The 21,314-nt window shown below is 39.3% G+C and overlaps 1 protein-coding gene across 3 annotated transcripts in view; it reads right to left on the bottom strand.

The window, feature by feature from the left end:
- The window catches only part of PLXNC1 (plexin C1), a 74,568-nt gene that overhangs the window by 19,396 nt on the left and 33,858 nt on the right, over positions 1-21,314 (bottom strand). For 2 of the 3 annotated variants that reach the window (XM_058420168.1, XM_040062856.2), the window contains exons 15-24: positions 19,127-19,201; positions 18,059-18,158; positions 16,929-17,030; positions 16,474-16,577; positions 12,706-12,747; positions 12,090-12,214; positions 11,318-11,516; positions 9,755-9,901; positions 2,446-2,623; positions 1,149-1,252 (exon numbers count right to left, since the gene is read on the bottom strand). In XM_058420168.1, coding sequence (XP_058276151.1) covers positions 1,149-1,252; positions 2,446-2,623; positions 9,755-9,901; positions 11,318-11,516; positions 12,090-12,214; positions 12,706-12,747; positions 16,474-16,577; positions 16,929-17,030; positions 18,059-18,158; positions 19,127-19,201 — 1,176 coding nt within the window. The remainder of the gene's footprint in view (positions 1-1,148; positions 1,253-2,445; positions 2,624-9,754; positions 9,902-11,317; positions 11,517-12,089; positions 12,215-12,705; positions 12,748-16,473; positions 16,578-16,928; positions 17,031-18,058; positions 18,159-19,126; positions 19,202-21,314) is intronic. The other variant, XM_040062857.2, reaches the window with a different exon arrangement.

The raw sequence follows: 21,314 nt of genomic DNA, 5'->3' as shown, positions 1-21,314 counted from the left end.
AGTGCCTACAGAAATCTGTAAAGTGATTCCAAATGAGCTTGCTTCAGATCTAAGCAGCCTTGTCCTCTGCCCAGGACACAAAGTCCTGCTAGGGAATTCTTTTTGCCCTATGGATGCCTCAGAATTGCTCATGCAGATAGCAACATGTTCCGTGTTGGCTCAGGTTCCTCAGCACCATACTGTGCTGCACAGCACAGACCTACAGAAGCAAAACTTCCAAATAATAATAAAAATTAAAACAAACAAACAAACAAACAAACAAACAAAAAACATGTTAAGAGCCAGACTTTCAAATTCAACAAGGCATGAGGAAAGACCTGTAAAAGCACTCAGCATAACGTCCATTTCCAAAATCGATCTGTAAGCATCACATGTGAACTTCCATATCACCTGAGGCCAGTCAGGTGACTGTGCAGACCTGTTGCACATTTTCCTCCAACATCACACTCTCTATTATTTTGACTGGTGTCATTGAAAACTCCTTAGAGAAGTCATATTGCTTGCTATGCTTTCACAGTAGCAAGCAGCATTGCCATCAGTTGCAGTTTTGTATGTTGTGGCAATGATGGACAGATTATTGAAGCATTGCAAACAACTGATTTACAGGTGCAACTGGAAGCAGAGGGTAAGACTTATGGTACAAGTGCCAGCAGCAGATGGAAGCAGAAACAGAGAGAGAAAAAAGCAAGGAGACTGACACAGAAGCTATCAAGAAAAGAGGGAGAAAAGCCATCAATCCTTTTTGTTCTGACTCGCAATGAGATTTCAGAAGTATCAATACTGCCTGTTCAGACAATCAAAATATGAGGTGGGATGAAGTAAACAGTTGCTCATGGTGCAACAAAAACTCAACAGCAGAGAATCAAAAAGACCCAAGGCCATATTCACAGCTGGAAATCAGATTCTGTTTTAAATTAAATGCTTGACAGAAGTAACAGTTTACATTGTATGTTTGAACCAAGCAACCCTGCAACAAGGAAACCTCTGAAAAGTAACAGAAAACATGACTCATTGGCAAGAACATTGTGTGCCACGCAATTCTTTCTTTCTGTTGATGATGCTCAGCCATGACTTCAAGCTATGCAGGTCACATTTGAGAGCTGTGGAGAAACATCTTCTGGACTCATTGGTATAGCTTCTGTGCTTACCTCGTAATGACCGATGGTATTTAGCTTCCTTATCCCATCCTCCATCACCTCTGAGGAACCATCAATATCTAACAATTCTCTTTGCTGCTCCTCAGACACAAGTTCTGCAGTATGACAGCAACAGAAAACAATGACCCTCCAATGGCATTCTCACTGTACAGGTATTTGTAAAGAAAAACAACAGCTAACTGTTTTTAGACCAGTGACTCTCAGCTGAGCTGCTTCTCTCTATCCTTGTGCTAGGTCACATGAAAGTGGTTTTGCACCCCCACACTTCTGATTCCTTTTCTGGGGTGACAGCCTGGGTGGCTTCACTTTCAGCAGGTTTTGGTGCTTCTCTTTGAATTGGTCAAGGCAGAGTTTTTCGAGGTGCTTTCACCTAATCACTATTCTGCTACACGAGTGTGCCTTGCTGTTAAGGTTACATTGGGACTAGAAGAAAGGTTCCACAAGCCACTTCTAAGAGATCACTAAAATGAGTTGTAAAAGACTGATATAGTACTTGTGAAGGGTGGTCAGGCTCTTGTAAAGGATATAGACATCAAGACATCAGATATGAAAGTAAATTATGAGCACTTGCCAACACAGAGTCTGAGAAGGTGAGGAGGTATCGACATCTTAGGGAGCAAGTCCAGGAGGAGATAAATACCAACAATATAGAGTTTGTTAGGTTTCCCACTAGGGTATGTGGGAGGTGGTATGGTAGTAGTAGCTCTTGAAAACCCAAGAAGGAAAGGTTTGACTCATCTACTGGAACAGACTTATTTACATCTGTAGATATTGTAGGGGACTTTGTGAGTCACAAGTGAACTATTATATAAACCTAATCTGACTATAAATAAGATTTATTTGAAGGCTCTTCTGATCAAGTGCAAAGTAGGCCTGTAGGAAGGAAGGAAGGGAGGTAGGAGGAATAGTAGATAGGGACTAAAATACTTGATAATCATGATATGCCATCTTATCCACTGACAGAATGTAACAACTGGCTGTACTTAGGTGGATGGGCCAGCCACCTTACTTACCCCAGAAAAGGAATAGAGAAATTATATATGCATAATAAATAACATCTGTTCGTTAACTGCAATGCTGAAGTCCTTGCAGAAGTAAAGCACATATAGCTCCAGAGCTCTTACTGGTAACATTAATGAACTAGTTTTTGCCTCAAAATTCCTCACAAAAGCTACATTCTGTATGAATTCTGAAAAGAATCAAAGCCAAAGGTAGGCATTCCTAATAAGAAAACTCCACAACAGACCAGTAAACTCCACGAAAATACAACATAGTGACATTCTCTTACCAAGACCAATTTCATCCAGCTGAAGACCATAGAGAAAGCCATTCTTATTGAAGAAAGCCTGAAGGCTCTTCTCCTTGGCTTGGCCTATGGTGTCGCAGTCGAGAACATTAACTTGAATAGTTTGACAGGCATCTCCACTCTCATTTTCTGGGATTTTTTCAAAGATAATGTTCACCATCTGGGGAAAGAAACACATGTTATTCTGACTTACAGGGAACACCTGGCATAGGAAACCCCCAAACTCCTGACAGATTTTCAGCACCCAAGAGATTTTCAGCGTATTTATTACTAAAGTTGTTTCAAATAAAGATTATTTGAAGGAATTACACAAAGAAGCATTTAGAATTCTTCCTGCTCAAAAAAAGAAAAATAGATATATATAGTCATATATTTTCAAGAGTGTATTTTGTCTTCTGCTTTTGTGCAAATTCTTTCAGATTATGCTGAGTGCCTTATATCACACAGAAAATACACCACCCCTGGAGGTGTCAGCATCTGTCTGCGTACAGCCCTGTTTCTGGAGGCAGCAATGACAAGGCTGCCAGAGAAGCAGTGAAAAGAGAGAGCATGTTGCAGCAGATAGAATCCAAGTGGTACAGAACTGTACAGAAAAGTGCATTGTGTTCTGTTAGTTGTTATTTCAGGTCAAACACCCATGTCTGGTTACAGCACCCCTGCCCTTTAGCTCACAGCTACTCTTGGCTGGGACGCAACTCCTCTGCTAGGCTGCACACAAGCTGAGTAGGGGCTGGGGGGTGGTGCCAGTGACACTGAGTGACCAGCTCGAGGGAATGTTTTTTTTTTTGTCAGATCATATTTCTGATCAGGTCAGGCAGATTAACTGCTACAGGGCAGGGAATAACGGATGAGCACAGAATTGCTAGGGCCAAGCAATAACATCAAAGATTTCCAGTGCCACAGCCTGCTCTGTGCAGTGAAATCACTGTCCAGCTACATGGATACAGATGTTCTGCTGAAGATGTCTTGGGACAGAATTACAACAAGTGTTTTAGATGCCAGGAAAATGGATGGCATAAGAAAATAAATGTACTCAAACCATTCTGGCTGCTGAATGATTCTGGTATAACATTTATCTTCTCACTGAAATGAGAGGGCTGCAGGTGTGACTCTGTGAAGGACTGAGCATTAAAACAGGAAGCAAGTAAACCATTTTTTTCCTCTGCTGTCATGTGAAGGAAAGAACTTCTCTTCAGGTTGTTGCAGGGACAACTTTTCTATCTTAGAAAAAGGGGCAGTTATTAAGAGTTGTAGAATAGTATTTTCTGCTTATTACTCAGCAAGAGCACAAATTACAACATGTTGCTAGTGAAAAAAAGTAGTCCAATGCAACAAAAATTAACTTTACTGTCTCTACAGAAGCAAAGGGAGTATTAAAAACAGGGTTGCAAAACTATGAAGATCATGATTTAAGAAAGACTAGAATGTAACTGAAGTAACAAGGAACAACTTAATCAGAACACTGAGATGTTCAATTTTGAGGGAAATGAATGCATGGAAAGGACAGATGGAAAAGATAAGGATATGTGGGAATTGCAGAAGGAGATGCAGACTGGACACCATGCCTCAGGTTGGAATTTCATGCAGAAAATTAGTAAAAAATATATTGGCACAGCAACGAGGGAGTCATGCTTGGTTAGGCCACAGACCAGCTGAACAGACAGCAGTCCTGTCCTTGACTCTGACTGCCCTGAGGTCATGGTCTTGTAGGATTAAAACGTGGACAGGGACTATCTGTATTTTGTCCTTGGAAAACTCGTATTCTTCAGTCTCTGAACTCATCTTTCTGAAGTAGATCCTTGCACTTTAATTAATGTTGATTTGGCTTTACACCCCTGGAAGCATTCCTTTCTTCAGATGATCCTTTCCTTCTAACATTATTCCTTCACTGCAATATCCATGTTCCTGCTCCTGCTTAATTTTCCACTCCTTTCAGACCATTAAGAGGAACTGTCTATTTTTCTTCCATCTTTCTTTTTCAGCATATACTCTCACACAGGCTGCACAGGAATGTGCAGCTTCTTAAGTCATTAGCACATGAGAGTCCTCCCATTCCTGCTCCACTCACTGTAGGATAACAGGACTGTAAAAAGAGAGCAGTCATCCTTCATGCAGGTGGAATACAAGTAATATATGGACTCCTTAAGTGAAAGTATCCACAGTGTGAGGATAATAGGAAAGTTCTATAATTCAAAGAAGTGGTCAGATGGGAAGAAATATTTAAACACGTAGAAGTCTCTAAGCTATGAGAGGCGGATGGTTTTGCTGATATTATTTCCTGCAGAAGTTAATCTTAAGTGATGAAGCAATTGATGGGGAGCCAGGAAGGACAATTATTATTAAATTGTCCCTCTGCAGCTGAAGTTTTCATAAATCAGAATCAATCTGTCTGAAAGCACAATCCCTGGCTTGGAAACCATTTATCAGAAGCTGACAGACACAATCACTATATTAGACACATAGTGTAGAACTAGAAAAAGAAGTTATTGTAAAATAATGAAAGTCCCTTTATGATCAGCTCTAGAGGTCAAAAAATATATGAAGAATCACAGGAGGACATGTGAAAATCACAAGATAATATCATCAAGCCTTTTTCTAAGCTCTCTCACTTTGCAGAAGAAACAAAAATACTATTAACTTAGGGAAAGATTCAGGAGAAAAATTATAGGACCTGGTTCAAGCTAATAATATCTAGAGATGAGAATTCATGCACTAGAAATTATGACAGCAAGAAAAAGTCACAGTACTCTTCAGAAAAGCTTTAACATGGGTTGCAAGAATTGTTAAAGGCTGCTTAAGGAGAAGGAGGCACCTGCAATTACTTGTATAGGAACTAGCTTGGAACCTAGCTAAAAGAGAGGAACAAACTTAAAAAAAAGTATTTTCACCCATGCAGTCACAGAAATAATGATATTTGAAGACAGTGTTTTGCAGATAGATTTTCAGATTTGTAGTTCCCTTGAAAATTAATTTCACATAATGAATTATTTAGCAGAGCTATTAATAACCATAGCAGATAATAAATGAGATGTGGTTTAATAAAACAATGCAATAATATCATATTTTCTTAGAAATAAAGAACAATAATCTGGGCTATTCAAGGACTCTCATTCATTACCCTATGCATCAGCTATGCATCTGAACAAATCATATTTCCATTTATCAGGCAGATGGAAAAAAAACCCAAAAACTCCTCTTTTGATTGGTGAAAGTTAGATAATTTATGTAAAGTCAGTACCAGGATGTACCACATAACAAAACTGCCTTAAAACTGCTCCTCTCTCCCATACTATGAAATACAATCTACAGGAACAATCAGATTGATTGCATGATCCTTCTGCAGCAGCCAGAACAGTCACCTGTGAGGAAGTTATAGAACAATTATAGAAGAGTTAGCCAATTGGCACAGAAAATGGTGCAGGAGTTAAATTTAGGCTAGATGGACGCTACACAAAGGATGGCTTGTGCTGTTAATGCTGCAGTATATGACACTCAATCTGTCTCTAATCCAGAGGACTCTCCTGTAGCAAACATATGCACTGCTCACTTTGCAGTGAGGTTTGCTGTGTTCTTTTATGCTGACAAAAATCCCCATATGTCACATGCTTTTAATAGCTTCCTTATCTCTCACAAAGTGTGACTAATAATACCACAATGATGATGTCTTATTAGGAAATTGGTTTCCTTGTCGCTGCTTTACTCCCTTACAGCCCACCCACTTTCTTAAACACCCTTCTTTTAACTCATAAAGCAGTTGAACACTTGAAACAACCTTCCACCAAGTGGCTGTTCTTCACTTTTAATAAAAGGCAGCTGCCTGAACAGGTGAATTAGATCATTTCTTCCCAACTAAAAATGCAAACACATTTCAGCAAAGCATTCAACAGCCCAAATGCCTTTTTTAAATAAGCAGTGACTACTCAAAGGAATGCTGGAATACCAAGTCCACCACAAGATGTCTCCCCTGGTTTCCCACAGGAGATATACCACTGAGAACGTCTCCCATTCCAGGCTGGCATTTTCTATTCAAAATCAAACTCTTCAGTGAAATGCTAACACTCAGCTGTGGAGTGCACTTCTTCATCAGTCATTGAGCAAATTATCTGCCGAGGGGTGCAGCTGCTTGTCTGCCTGTGAGAAAGCAGGTTTGATTCCTCAGCCTGAGAAAAGGATCCATGAAACATCCAAGTCGCTTCCAAGGCAGTTTTATTTCTTTTTATTTTCTCAGTACTCAAATATAAGCACAGCATTAAAGAGCACAGCTTCTCAGCCCATACTTGACCAATGCTTTTAGAAGCATCTTTCCTTCAATTCCTCCACTTGACTATATACTTCAGCAGCCTGTCGTTGTTCAATGCCTCACCCTTTCTAGCAGAGAGGGTTAACAGCAGGGCACTGGGTGACCCAAGGTCGGTGGCCTTTTTAAAAAGGCATGGGGCCCTGCCAGGGAACAGCTCTAATGCAATTCAAATACTACGTGTTTCTAGGTTCTCTTCTCTTCCTGGTTACAAATGGCCTGAATTTTAGAAAACATCTCCTGATCTGTGGAGTTCACCCTGATTTTTAGGAACCTGTCTGTATCCTGCTTTTACTGGTTTGGAACTGAACACCCAATCCTTAAAGAAGAGATTCTCATGCAGAGCATCTACACCCTTGTTTGTACCCTTACTGATCTGAGGATTGAAATCCCTACCAGATGTATCCCTGTATCTTCAAGTGCCTACACAGCTTAAAAAAATCTGGGCACGAAATCTTTGCAGATTTGCTTCAGCATCTATATATCACCCTCTTTTAGGCTGCATTTTTGTGCTTTGCTCTGGAGATTTTAACGTACTGCTATTGTAGGGCTGGGTAAAGGGGCAAACCAAAATACCAACAAAATACTGCAAGACTCAGAATGTAACTACAGTGAGCAACTGTACAAATGCACTTGAAAACTCAGATCAAAATTTATTCCATTTAGAAAACAAAACCTGCAATCCTTTAGGCAGAAATGTTCTTCCACAGTAAGGAGGAAACACTTGGTTCCCAGTTCATAAGCTCACAGGTCCTGCATGTCAATGCACTGCATCTGAAGTGGTGTTAATGAGAGAAGAAAACTGACTACTTCCTCTTTAGCCTCCTGTTAAATGCTATTTTTGAGAGGAAAATGTGCACAGCTGGCTTGCTTCCCCAGCCCAGAAAGCCTCACCACTCCACCTAAGTCTCACAGCACAGTTTTAGCTTCCAGCATAAATCTCAGATAAACCACCAAACAAAACTGTTTCCCAGTCCAGCCAGAACTACAGTCCTTGAACTTCATCTCTGCAATTTTATTGCAGAATTGCTCTTTCCTTTTGTGATGGTTTTAAAGGGAACATTCAGCACTTCTCAGCTAAGCCCAAGGAATTCTACAGCTAAATGGGGAAAGCTGATCTATATTAACCCTGTAGCTGTATCATTATCTGTTATTCAAAAGCAGGAATACAAAGTACAAAGACAGGAAACAAGGTTCAAGAAGGGCTGTGGGCACTCACTTCCTCATCCATCTGCAGGCAGTGTTCCCCAGTGATAACAAGTCTTTCAGACCACTTACCTTTTCTCCTCTTCACTGCAGTCAGACCACAAGATTCTATCAGTGACTGCATTCATAGAAGTAGCTCTAGAAAAAGTATTTAAGGTTCTTCAGCAATTTCAGAGTCAGCTATCCCACCAAGGGGCTCTCAATTTGAATGTGTTCTATAAATAAGAGAAGTCAATTCCACAGGACCAGATGTTTCTGCGCAGTCTACTAGTAACAGGCATATTGAGCTTGGTTAAAAATTGCTGCTCTGCATCACTACTGCGTTTCGCATCCTATGGATACATATAGCAATATACTTAGGTTTACTCTGAATCTCAAATACATGCCAGAATGCAGCATGTAAACAAGGAAACCAAAGATATGGAATTACGTATTCAATTTTTAGTCACAAACCTCCTTTCCAAATGCACACTCTGGTAACTTAGCTTGAAGTACCTTCAAATGCAGCCTCTAACAACCGCTTTTTAAGAAGAGGATTTGACTTTATCAGTTTGAAGCTTTCAGAAGAAGATGACAATTCAGAAATGATTCACAGAAATGTTGCCATTTCAGCAAGTTCCCTATGTGGCCCAGTGAGGTAAGTCCAATGGACTGCTGACCAGCCAAATTTTCCAGGGTCACGTAGTCTACTCCAGTACACGGCATCTTAGCACCTCCAAGTTCTTGCTTTAAAACAGAAGACAGGCAGACCTGGAAACTTCAGTCCTACCAGAAACTTAACACAAGGGCTCTGAAGAGGACTGAAGTCTCATCCAAAGCCAGCAGCACTTGAACTGTCCTTGCTATGGCCATTGCTGCTGGCCAATTTCTGCTCCCAAGGTGTGAAGCCCACTATTCAGCAGCACTTCTCATACTCCTCATTATGTCAGGTAACTCTGACTGGAAGCCAGGAGTTAAGAAGCAAGGAAGCTACAAAAATTACTGGAAATACACATTTTAAAGTTCTCAGACTTAAAATCCCTTGGAAATTCTGAAGCAGAAGAGTGCTCTGAAACCCCTTTTCAGACCTCCTACTCTAAAGTTCACAATTTTTACATGCTCTAAAGTGCAATAATCCTGCTATTCCTTCTCATTTCAAGTGTCACAATGACAATCAGTAAGGGAACTCCAGCTTTCAAAGATGTTTGGGTGCAACTGGAAAACAGGAAGTAGATGCTTTGAGAAAGCCAAAAAAATCTATGATAAAGTTCAGAAGTTTAGCTAGACTTCTTAGATATCCTGTTTATAACCAAGCAACTAAGTAAAATCCACTATGCTGTAACCTTGCTAACTTGAAGCTGATTTGATGCTAATAATATGGAAACCTACAGCAAATCATTGCCTGAAGATTAGCCACAAGTAAACCAACAGAAAAATAAAACCTCTGCATTCCACTCTTTCATTCATTCATAAAGTGTAGTTTAGTTTAATTCTAAGCATGTTTATATTTTTGTAGTATACTTTAAAATAAGGATTATTTTATACCCTGAGACTTCATTAAACCTACTCTCTGGTGATTAATGCATGCTGTGAAGTGAGGAGTAAGTGCTGTTTGTGAAATGAATATCAGTGAAACACCAGCTAGTTCAACTCTTAGCATGTGTGGAAACTTTGTCAGCAATAACAATTTTACAATCTGGGTACTTAACCACTACCTTAGTGTCTTAAGAGCCTTATTTTTGCTTCTTAGAAACAGAGAAAATATTACAGCTGTCCATGCCTGGAGGGAACACAAGCTGACAAACATACCACTGTTTTGAATTCAGACACTTGCCACAGCAGCCAGTCTTCGTTAAGAGTGTACAGGGCTTTGCAAGTTATTGCATCAACAGGTCCTTTGTTTATCCTCTGATTGAGGGTTGTCACCAGCAAATAGAAAGGTTCACCAATTGTCTCCTAGGACGGGAAAAAAAAATTCAAGAAACATTTATTTTTGTAATCATTAAATGAGCATGAATAAGTAGAAAAAAAACAAGTGTAACAAATGGTGTAATTTCCTTTTAAGCAACTCATTAGCTTGCAATTAGAAAAGAAAATCCCTCCCAGCAGATTTATCTAGTTATTTGTTTAACCTCCGTCTTTTGCTTTTCAGTGTGAAAGTTTCATGCAAATAGCAAGGGACATCTGGAGTGAGTGGCAAGATAGCTCACAGCCCCTTGCCGTGCACAAGCACACTACAGACAAGCTGCTCCTACTCCACCTGTCAGACACTTCCTAGTTCCATCAAAGAGTGGGTGGGGGGTGAGACATGCACATGTTCACATGCATACTTCAGCTACTTCTTCCATTTTCAGTCTTGTGAGAAAACAAGCTAAGAACTAGTTTCCTTTTGAACTGGCATCTCTTCCTTTTTGTCTCTGAAAAACGTCTTGGGAGCAAGCTGGTGGGACTTACCCTGATGTTATCAGCAAAAGAAGAAATGAAACTGGAGCTTTGCTCTCCTGCCTAAACCCCAGGGCTCAGGAAAGCACCTGAGAAAGGAAGGATGTATCTCTATTTCCATGTGACACTGCAGCCCAGCTGCAGCCCAGCTAAGGCATCTCACTAGCACAGCTCTGTAAAAATGTCTGGTGTATTGAGAACATATCTCTGACAGTTCCTTGGCACTCTCCTCAGTTCCAGGAAACCGCTGTGAGCTGCTGAGCCTCAAACAATTCTGCTGCTGTATTAATGCAAGCACTGATGAGAGTGATACCAACAGTATAATAGCATCACATTGATAAGAGAGACAGGAAGAGTAACCAAGCACTGAAACCAAGAACAAAGTGCTATCAAGTTACTAAAATAAACAAACATTAAAATGAAACTAAATGAAACTAAATGAAACAAAAATGGTTATTTTGTTTTCATTTGAAGTAATTTATGTTTTGAAATGTGCAATACTGCTTGGAGGTTAAAAAGTTTGGAAAGAAGTTTTCCAAAAGAGGGTATTCCTTATATATCCGTTTCTTGGCAGCTTTCCCACAACTTGCATAGATGTGTACAGCTGCATTTTAACAAGCTTATCAGTCTTTTAATATGATCATAATACATCTCATGGGCTGAAATGTCTGGTATGAGAAAAGGATATACTGGAATCATAAAATTACCCAAATCTTGGTCAAATGCATGACACGATCATTGCTTGGAGATGTGCTCTTTTCTTGCATTCCACTCATGACAGCCAGCTACGTCACCTAAACTAGAAGAGTGCTCATAATGCTATATGCTAGATTGAATGCTTTAAACTGATCCCTCTAACAGGTCCTACGGAAAAAAATCAATTAAAGGAATGCTTTGCATGTGTTACGTAGTGAAAAGATGTACACATACCCGGAGGAATCCAGAAAGGCAGACAGACATCCAGTTTGTCAGCAATTTTTCTACCACAGATTCAGTTCGTCTGAGCAGGAGCTTAGGCTGTACATTGCTTGATTGCTCCATCAAATCCCTTGTCAATACTTCCAAAATATGGGTGAGATAAACTAGCTTAGTTTGTAATGCAATAGTCAAGAAGGATGCAAACAAGCACCTGTGGGGGGGGGGGGGGAGGGGGGAGGGAAGGGCGGGAGGGAAAGAATACTATAATTCTGGAATTTCTCTTCCTAGTCATCTTTAACAAATGAAACACACTTTAGTGCAGTTCATATCCTAAGTTCTCCCTCCTCAGGCACATAAACTGTTCACTGTTCTCTACAAAAATATAAAAAATGCAAGTCCATCTGCTCTCATGATTATTTTTTAAACACAGAATGTGTGTCTCTAAATTTAATTTTGCAGAACAACACCTGCTTCAGTGACAGAACTTTTCTAAACTGTAGAACTGTTGATCTAACTGCAGGAAGTGTTTACAGTTTTGAACTGAGCTTTCCTGCCCCTTTGCCTCTCTGTTTATATGTACAAACACTCCAATTTCTCTTTAATTACTTGTTTTAATGGCAATGTTTTTTCTTCCTCAGTATGTGCAGATGGAAAAGGAAAAATGCTCCAGAGTACGGCAAGTTTGTTTTGCAAAAAGTAGAAAATACATTTGTGTGCTACAACCCATGTTGTTTTTTCCTACTAATTCTTTTTCTTGAAGATGATAAGCATAATCATACTATACCTGTCTTTCACAGAGAAATTTTTCTGCTTTTCAAGGGTGTGAATGAGAGTAACAAGAAAGTTCTTGTTACAAATTAAAGCATGCAACATGTTGAAGCTTTCATCCTTGCTCGTTTGGTCTCTGCTCTGGAATAGTTAAACAAAAATCAGCAAACTGTAGTTTGGGTATGATGGATTCTTAATGCTCAGAAAAAATTGAAAGAAACATATGGGATAACATCCTGGCCTCAATCAAATCAGTGGGAATTTTGCATTTATTTAGAGGGCATTTATTTATTTATACCAAAAATGCGTTTGTGTACAACACAGAATATACATGTTCAGGGCATACATTTTCTGCCCTATACACAAAGCAATGCCAATAGTTAAAGTTGGCCATCATTTCCCCTGATGAGATTCTGTTTTATTTAAATAAGTCAGATACACATTGGATAACAGCATCTTACACTTCAAAGTCCTTTTACATATAAATCCATGTAACCTTCCTCATGGAGAAAAGGGAGCATTCTGAAAATGCAAGCTGATGTGTTCTAGGACAACACTGAGAAAAGAAATACAATCATTCTTGAAAAAGAAAAAAAAAATAAATTATGGCATATCACACTACATCAGCTTACCTGTGGCATTTCTTCACTGAAGATGGATGCAAAGCCTCCTGACTAAAACATAAGGGGATATTTATCATTCATAAGTACACCAAAAGTTTCTAACATACGTATGTTTAACGTGCCAAGCATGTTCCTGATACTACTTGAAATAAAACAATGGAAACTCCGACATCTAGAGCAGATACGATATAAAAACTCTACACAGTAACTTCTGCAAAGGTGCTGCCAAAGCTCTCTGGAAAGTGAACTCTCAAAAAATAACCTGGTATCATCTTCAGTGTGCTGTGTGTGTTACTTGATGCTGCTGAGCTGCACTAGCATGGCAATGCTCCCCAGGAAGAGCTGTGTGTCACTGACATCTGCAAATGTGCTTCATCCTTCCTGGGTGGCAGTGATAGCCTTTGGTATACAGGGCTGCTGTGAACAAAGTGACACTTGAGCTCATCTGCTTCCATTCATTGCAAGGCACTCTGTGAATATTCACTAATCAACTCTCCAGGAGGTCCATGCTGGCAGTTTCAACTGAGGCACAGGTGCCACAACACATCCAGTCCTAGCAAAAGCTATCACAAAAAACGAAGTCCCTAGTTCTCAAATACCTTGTCAATGCTCCTTGAGCAAAAGATCCATACTATTTACTGTCATCTGCTTCATACGTCATGCTGGCAGCCCCTAGTTTCCTTACAGAATCACAGAATGGTTTGGGTTATAAGAGACCTTAATGATCATCTAGTTCCAACCCCACTGCCATGGGTAGGGTAATCTTCTACTGGACCAGGCTACTTAAATCCCTGTCCAATCTAGCACTGAACATTTCCAGGGATGGGGCACCTACAACTACTCTGGACAACCTGTTTCGGAGTCTCATCACCTTCATCATAAGAAATTTCTTCCTTTTGTCCAACTTAAATTTATCCTCTTTCAGTTTAAAACCTTTAACTCTTGTCCTGTCACTACAGGCCTTGGTAAAAAGTCATTCCCCATCTTTCTTATAAGCCCTGTTTTCTTTATAAGAAGAAATTGTTCTCTTTATCTTTTTTTATAAGCCCTTCCTTTCTGAAGGCTGAACAATTGCAGCTGGCTCAGACATTTTTCATAGAAGCAGTGTCCCAACCTTCTGAGCATTTTCATCACCCTCCTCTGGACCTGCTCTAACAAGTCCATGTCCCTCTTGTGCGAGGGAACCTCAGAGCTGGATGCAGTGCTCCAGGTGGTGTCCCACAGGGACAGAGAGGGAAAATCGAAAATCACCTCCCTGAGCCTGCTGGCCACACTTCTTTTTGATGCAGCTCAGGGTATGACTGACTTTGTGCTGTGAGCACACACTGGCATCTCACATTTAATTTTTCATCTACATAACTGATTGTTCATCCCTTCCTTTCCTCATTCCTCCTCTTGTATTCTACCCTACCAAACTCTCCTTCCTCTTCCTCCACTGGCTATTCCCATTTCTCCAGAACTTCTTCAGCAACCCTAATAGCAACTACCAATAAAAGACACACACACATGTGCAGAGTGAAAGAACCAGAACTGTGTTAAGGGTTAAAACTGTCTGTGAACAAGGAACAAGCATTGGAGCATTAAACCAAACAATGTGTGAAATTGAGGGAAAACAGAAATAATAAGACAAATTTAACAACCAAAGCAAAAATCAGGCTTAGCATCAAGAACATTTTAAGAATAGATATAATATCCATTTAACACCTACATGCATTAAAAGGTATTATGTCGGATTAAATACAGAAAACTATAACAGTGGGAAGCAAAGATGGGGTCCATCACTCTTAATTTTAGGTATCAGAGTCCCTCTTTAAGCAACTTGTCCCATCCCAAGGGAGATGCCTCAGACAAATGGGATGAATTGCTTTCCTGAACTGACTACAGAAGATGCTCAGTGAACAGTTTGAATTTCTATGCTTAAACAGCTTAGATTATATGAGACAAAGCCCATCAATCACAGCGGAGGACACAAAGAGTGCAATAGGGACATCATTCAAACACATGTGGTGAGTGAAGGAAGTGGTGGTTTGTCACTTTGATCCTTCTGTCAACCCTTCTGACACACTCAGTTGCAACATATACCCCACTGGCTTTTCTGTTCATCTATAATATTTGTTCAGTGGAGCCACATTCACAGAGCACAAGGCATGTTTGGACACTCCTGCAATGTAAACAATAAGTATTTAGCAGAAAAAATTGGTATACAACCATGTTAAGTAACTTGCCTGACACCATATGTTTGTAGAGAGCTAACAGTAGCAAGTGTATCTTTGTGGGATAAGTATTTCAAACTGAGATAAAATCCAACTGAAATAATTTTCAGGATGTGCAGTGGCATGAGACTCACCAAAGCAAAACATGAGCCCTTCCTATTTTTACTTTACAGAATACAGCAGGGTAGCAAACTTTATGCCTTTTTATCCTTTCTTTTTTACTTGCATAGAGCACAGTATTTTCACTGAGTTAGCTTCTACAGACTATTACTGTTTTCACAAGAGAAAGAAAAGGTATATTCTTAAGAATAAAACTGCAACTTTAATGCTAATATGCCTGGCAACCAAACAAACAGAAAGGAAAGAGATGCAGGAAGTAAAGTTTCCTTTCCAATTTCTTCAAACCACCTGGTGAACCTTTAAAAATTGGGCTGGAGGCATAACAGTAGTACCAGCAGAGATGTTCCCTTTGGTGTGAGAACTGGACTCAAATTATACAAGGATTTTGCATATGTAATTGCTAAATATTATTCTGCCTTAGTGTCTGGTATTTGGTGTTGTACAAAACCCAAAGACCCTGATTCTGCTCTATCACGTGCATTTAACTTTTATCACAATGAGCTTTTACTAGGATCACAAACAGCGATAAAGTGAAGCAGAGTGCAAGACTTGGCTGCAGCAGTGGTGAGTAACACATGAAGTCTGGTAAGTAATTCACATCCATACCAGTTATGCCCTAAACTAACCAAGTTTCTACTTACTGGTGTCTGTCATATAGGAAAGTATCACCAGCTGAGATCACAGCTTCTACCAACTGGATAAATGCTCATAAGCACTGCTTAACATCACAATATAATATTGAAAGCTGTGGCAAAGGCACTTATCAGCATCATAATGTGCCACACACACACACACACACAAAAATTAGTAAGAGAAGTAAAGCATTCAAGGGAACACCTCTTTAGTCATCTGATGCAGAGGCACAAACTGCTTCAATGAACACTGAAAATCTCTGCCTCTAAACTGGAAAACACTTCAGTACTTATGTACTTTCTAAGCATTTGAGCTGCACCCCTTCGAATCAACATCTTACCATTTCTGTCAGCACCTTGGTATAGAAAGTCAGCACCATCTTAGGGCCATTTCTTCATCCCAGAAGTCTAATTAGGAAGTGTCATGATGTTAGCTAGCATGTTAGCTAGCCTGACTGTTACTTTAATTAGCTATAGCTTTGGAAGAGAAAGCATGGAAACAAAAAAAGCAATGGATGAATTATAGCTTAGTTAAGATGGCCTGAAAGGCAAGCAGCTCACTGAGGCTGAACGAAAAGGAACGGATACACACACAACCCTTGAAAATTCAAGAAAGTTGCTTTATCTACAGCATAAAGGCTTGGCTAAATATAGAGATATACAGCTTTAAGTGTTCTTGACTTAAGAAAAGTTTCTTGTGAGAACAAAGTGCAATTCCTGTGTAGTATTTTATTTAGTTATTTGTTCCTGACGTTCCTCAATTTTTTTACTATTAGTCAGGGCTGACAACTGGAAGACTTGTAAATATTTACCTCTGGAAAGAAAGTTCTAAGAGCGAAGTGTTTGTAGTCAAGGAAGGGAACTGTTCCGAAACTATCCACCACATCTAATTCATCCATCTGCAGTTCAGCAAATCCTGAAAAAGCACCCCCATCCCCACCCAGAGAGTTAGTTTAGTTGACACAAAATCAGCTTCACAATTATAACTTGGCCCCAGAAGATATTCCTTAAAAAACAGTTTTCAGGGAAGAGGGGTTGTTTTTAAGCTGTAGCTCTTACAAGCTGGAAAGCAGCAATCTACTTTTTTGTTGAAGGAAATACTACATGCAATCCTATTAGCTCAGTGCCATCTCCTACTGGAGTGTATAAAATATTAAACAAGAATTCTGATACAACACAAAAATATTCTAACAGCTACAAAATGAAGATGTTTATATAATGTGAGCTTCTTGATAGTTTCAGTTCAGAAAATACACTGCAGACCTACCCTCGCGTATTTCCTTACGAATCTCATATTCCAGCAGTTCAAGTTGCTGACTCTGTTTACGAGTTAGCTCTTTGGATTTGTATCTAGTCACTATGAATGCCACTAAAAAGGAAGAAAAAGAGACTCTGAGTATAGAAATCACAGAACAGAAAACTCCTATACAAGACATACTTTATTATCAAGAAACAAAAATTTAATGTCCATTTGCACAATTAATGTTTTACTGTTGTCCCTGTGCTAGTACCCATGAGCCCTAGTTATCTGGATCTATACCCCAATGTTTAGTAAAAATCATTCCTTTTAACAAGGTCTTGAATTGTCAATCCAACTTTATTTGAAAGTGCAGCACACCCTGATATATACACCCTGCACAGTGAGACACAGACTCTAACAACCACTTCTACTAACAGCAACCTACTTAAGATAGAACTCATTGAACAGAAAAAACAATTGTTTTGAACAGAAAAGCCACTTACAAATTGTTAACTTTTCTACAGCTTGTTTAAAGGGAATAACGGCATGACATATGGTTCCTTTTTAAAATGAACTTTAAAAAAAAAGGAGCCAACCAAATGAACAAACCCCTATACTTATTTAAATAAATAGAAGTTTATCAAATATATAACCAGGTAAAAACAGTCAGAAAAAAAAAGGAGCACCAAGAAGATAAGGGGATAACTATTTACCTCCTTCATTTTAGTAATGACCCACAAATTCATGAATGATCCAAACGAGACTGAGCAGAAACACCACAAACACTGCCTGAGGATAAGCAGTTCATTAGGGAACATCTGCCCAAGGGACAAGAGGGTAGCTGAGCTCTGACAGCTGGAAGGGACCAAGTTGTGACACAAGGATGTCAGTTCTGTGGCTTGCTTCATGAAGTGAAAGTGAGTAATCCCAGCAGAATACACAGAAATACTGTCTTGTAACGTGCTTGTGATGTGCTGCAGTCTGACAATTCAGACTTCACCACCAGAACAGAATTAACTTTGTCCACCCTGATTTGGAACAGAGTAAAAATCACCAGACTGTTTGTGACAGTTCCAGACATGTGAGCATGTATAGTGTTTGTGTCATGATCATACCCTTCAGCAAATCAAAAGCTGATAATACATCATTGTACTTACCGATAATGACACCCACCACAATAGGTAGCAAAATAAGAACATATAAATATATGTGTGATGATGTTGGTTTGACTTCGTGCTCAAAATTTCCCAATTTGACCTGAAGAAAAGCAATGGCTGTGTTAATAGAGGACAGGCATTATATCAGTACTTAAAATGACATTTAATATATTTATTAAAAAGTATTTAAGACACATAAGGGCAATGGTAGATTATTGGGAAGACAGCAGAGGTTCAGCAAAATGCATATGAACCAATGTTAACTTCTTTTGTATCTGAAGTTTAAGCAGGGTAACAGAGCAATGATGAAAAAATTTGGAGGTCCTTATGTACCACCAAATTTTGTCATGCTCTTGCTGCAAACTAGAGCCCTCAAATGAAAGGCAAGATCTAGCTTCCAGCTGGCCAAGTGGCTCATGCTCTCAGAGTTCTTGCTAAACATTTTGACATTTTCAAACAAGGAAGGCATGTGTTTGCATTCACAGTATTACTCTGCTGAGCAGAGAAGACTCAATATGAATGAGGGAAGTAGAATTTTTCATAGACACCTGACCTACAGCCTTCTTCCCTATTTAGGAAGTTTCAGCCTCTTTATGTAGGATGTTGTTCCTGAAGGTCGTTACAAAAAAATGCAACATACGATACATGTAGAGCATGTTACAATACACGTACAATATCCCCCAACAGCGGGCTTGTCAAAGGCAGGATTAATTCTTAGGGACACATGAAAGTGCTGAAGTCTGCCAATGCCAAACTGAGGCATTCACCACTGATAATTATGGCAGAAGAAATTTCACAAAGGAGGATCTGAAAGGGACTGCAAAAGCACATAAATAAAGGGTAGCTAAAACTATAAACAGGCTAGACATAAAAATATGTTTTGACACATAAAAAGAATACCACCAAGTGCCAGGGATAGAAATGAGCTTGAGATAATTGAAAAGGAGGGTTGAGTTGAAATTATTTTGGGTTACAGCAGGGAAGGCAGAGATCTGGTAATTGCAATCAGTGGCTTGTCACAGGAGGTGAGCAGCCAGGGCAGCTGCAGACTCCCAACTGGATACTCACGTCACAGCTATACAGACACAAGCAAGCAAAAAAACACCACAGGGCTGGAAGGACACAGCCTTTGTATTTCCAGGGCTACAAAGAACAAAAGACAAAGCAGATCTATTTCCTTTATCAAATGTTACTTTTTCCTCTGATGTGTCTATGTTTTCGCAGCTCCTATGCAAAGTTCTTTTGGTCTGCACCTTCCTAGGATCCCACTAGCCTTTTCCAAGGCTCAAATGCATTAGTGGCTAAGTACATTACCCATGCTGTGACTAATACATCTACTTTTCTAGACTTGTCGTGTCCAACTGAAGACTTGATAAAACAGAAATTTCTGTTACTCATCCTTGTTTATTGAAAACTGAGACAAAGCATTCACTTAATTTTATGCTCATATTTCAATTATTTTTACTCTTCACCATAAACTTCCTATGTAGTGGCCTCATTTCTTTCCTTATCTTTCATCTTGCTCATGAATCATGGACTATATAAGGTACACCTGAATTAATCTAATTCCTATTCCTAAATTAATTTCATTTTTCTGCATGACATTATTGGACTGGTAATGCCTCTGAGCTTTATGTCATCAGCAAGTGTTATTAGCGCGCCTTATTTTTGTGTTCAAGTCAGCGGTGATATTAAAGAATATCTGTATGAACATCAGCATTGCCCAGAGTCAGCTCCCCACACACAGTATCTGGTTTTTCTAACCCCTGGCACCCTCATAATCACCATGTTAAATAGTTTACTGAATGACTTACAGGTACATGTACTCTATCACTTTTTTGTTGTTGAGGAAATCACTCATCTTAGGAAATAAAGATATCTAGCATGATCTGCTTTCATGAAAAAGAATTTCAATTATCCCATTTTCCACTTACCTCCAGGACTTTCATGAGTAATTCAGAATACATTATAAAATTTTACATCAAGCTAGGATTAAATCAGCAAGCCTCCATTTGTCTAGGGTTTGGGTTTTTTTCCAGTTTAAAATACTGAGTTTTTATTTGCTGCTCTCTAGCCATACAGTACATCTCCTGACTGCAGCTTTATTTAAAATCTTTCCCACTAAGCCTATAGTGTCATGTGTCAGTTCTCCCCCAGTGCTACAATTGGAATGATCCTGTTCCTGCTGTCCTGAGCCCTTTGATCTATCTGAATCTTGTTCCTGTAACAAGAATGGCACTTTCTACTCTGACACCTTCATGCAGACTGATCATTCTGTCTTTGAACTCACACTCAATATCTGATTTCTTCTGGAAAACTAAGGCAAGAGATATATTATTCTTGAGCCAAACTTATCTTTTATACCCATCTTATCCTTTTTATAGTGGTCCTACTTCTTTTTTGATGATCTATTCATAAGGTTTAAAAAAATCCATGAGGATTTGCTACTTCTGTGTTTTTCTTATGTTGGGGGAAAAAAAAATTAAGGTACTAGAAGTGCAATGTTGCATGATAACTATTGCATTTGATTTGCTTTAGTAAAGTGATGACCTCTCTATGACAGTCATTTCTGTGAAGTTTGCAGGATGAGCATGTGATAGAGCAGGGGGACACTGATTTTTAAATGCAACATCAAACTCCAAAAGGCTTTTCCATGCCATAACTGGCTCAGATGGCAGGATCCACAGATGGGTGGATCAGTTAAAAGTGAGAAAAAAACAAGAATAGCTTTTTTAGTCTTTACTATGAGCCATATGGCTTGAAGTCAATAGAGTTATTTCAGTTTTATACCACCACACACTGCAATAAGAGTCTGGCATAACTTTTTTCCTTCATAAATGGTAATCATAGCATTTAAAAATGTTGCATCTTCATCTTATTCATGGAGCAAATATCTTAAGCTGCAATTCAGCTTTGACATCCATGCTAATGTCCCTATATTTGGGCCTGGCTTTGGGCCACATGCTAAAAGTATTTTAGCTTTCCCAGTGAACATTGAATTTCACTGCCTTTTTCATCCAGAAATGCTTTCTGTCTCAGTGGTGATCCCTGAGACAGATCCTTACCTACTTTAGTAGGAAAAAGTGACTAGGAGAATACAATTTTTTCCTCATGGCCACAGTGGAGAATTAGATTGCTTACGGATCTAAGATGAGGAGCTCTCCTGTAGACAGTGATGCTGTTCCAATGATGTGTGTTCCGCAGATAAGAGGTGTGACAAGCTACTGGTCTCCTGGAGCTCAGAAGCGAGCTCAGC

The sequence above is a fragment of the Hirundo rustica genome, chromosome 4 (assembly GCF_015227805.2).
Source record: "Hirundo rustica isolate bHirRus1 chromosome 4, bHirRus1.pri.v3, whole genome shotgun sequence".
NCBI classification, from domain to species: domain Eukaryota; kingdom Metazoa; phylum Chordata; class Aves; order Passeriformes; family Hirundinidae; genus Hirundo; species Hirundo rustica.
The sequence above is the reverse complement of the archived record's forward strand: the minus strand, read 5'-3'. Positions and strand labels throughout refer to the sequence as shown.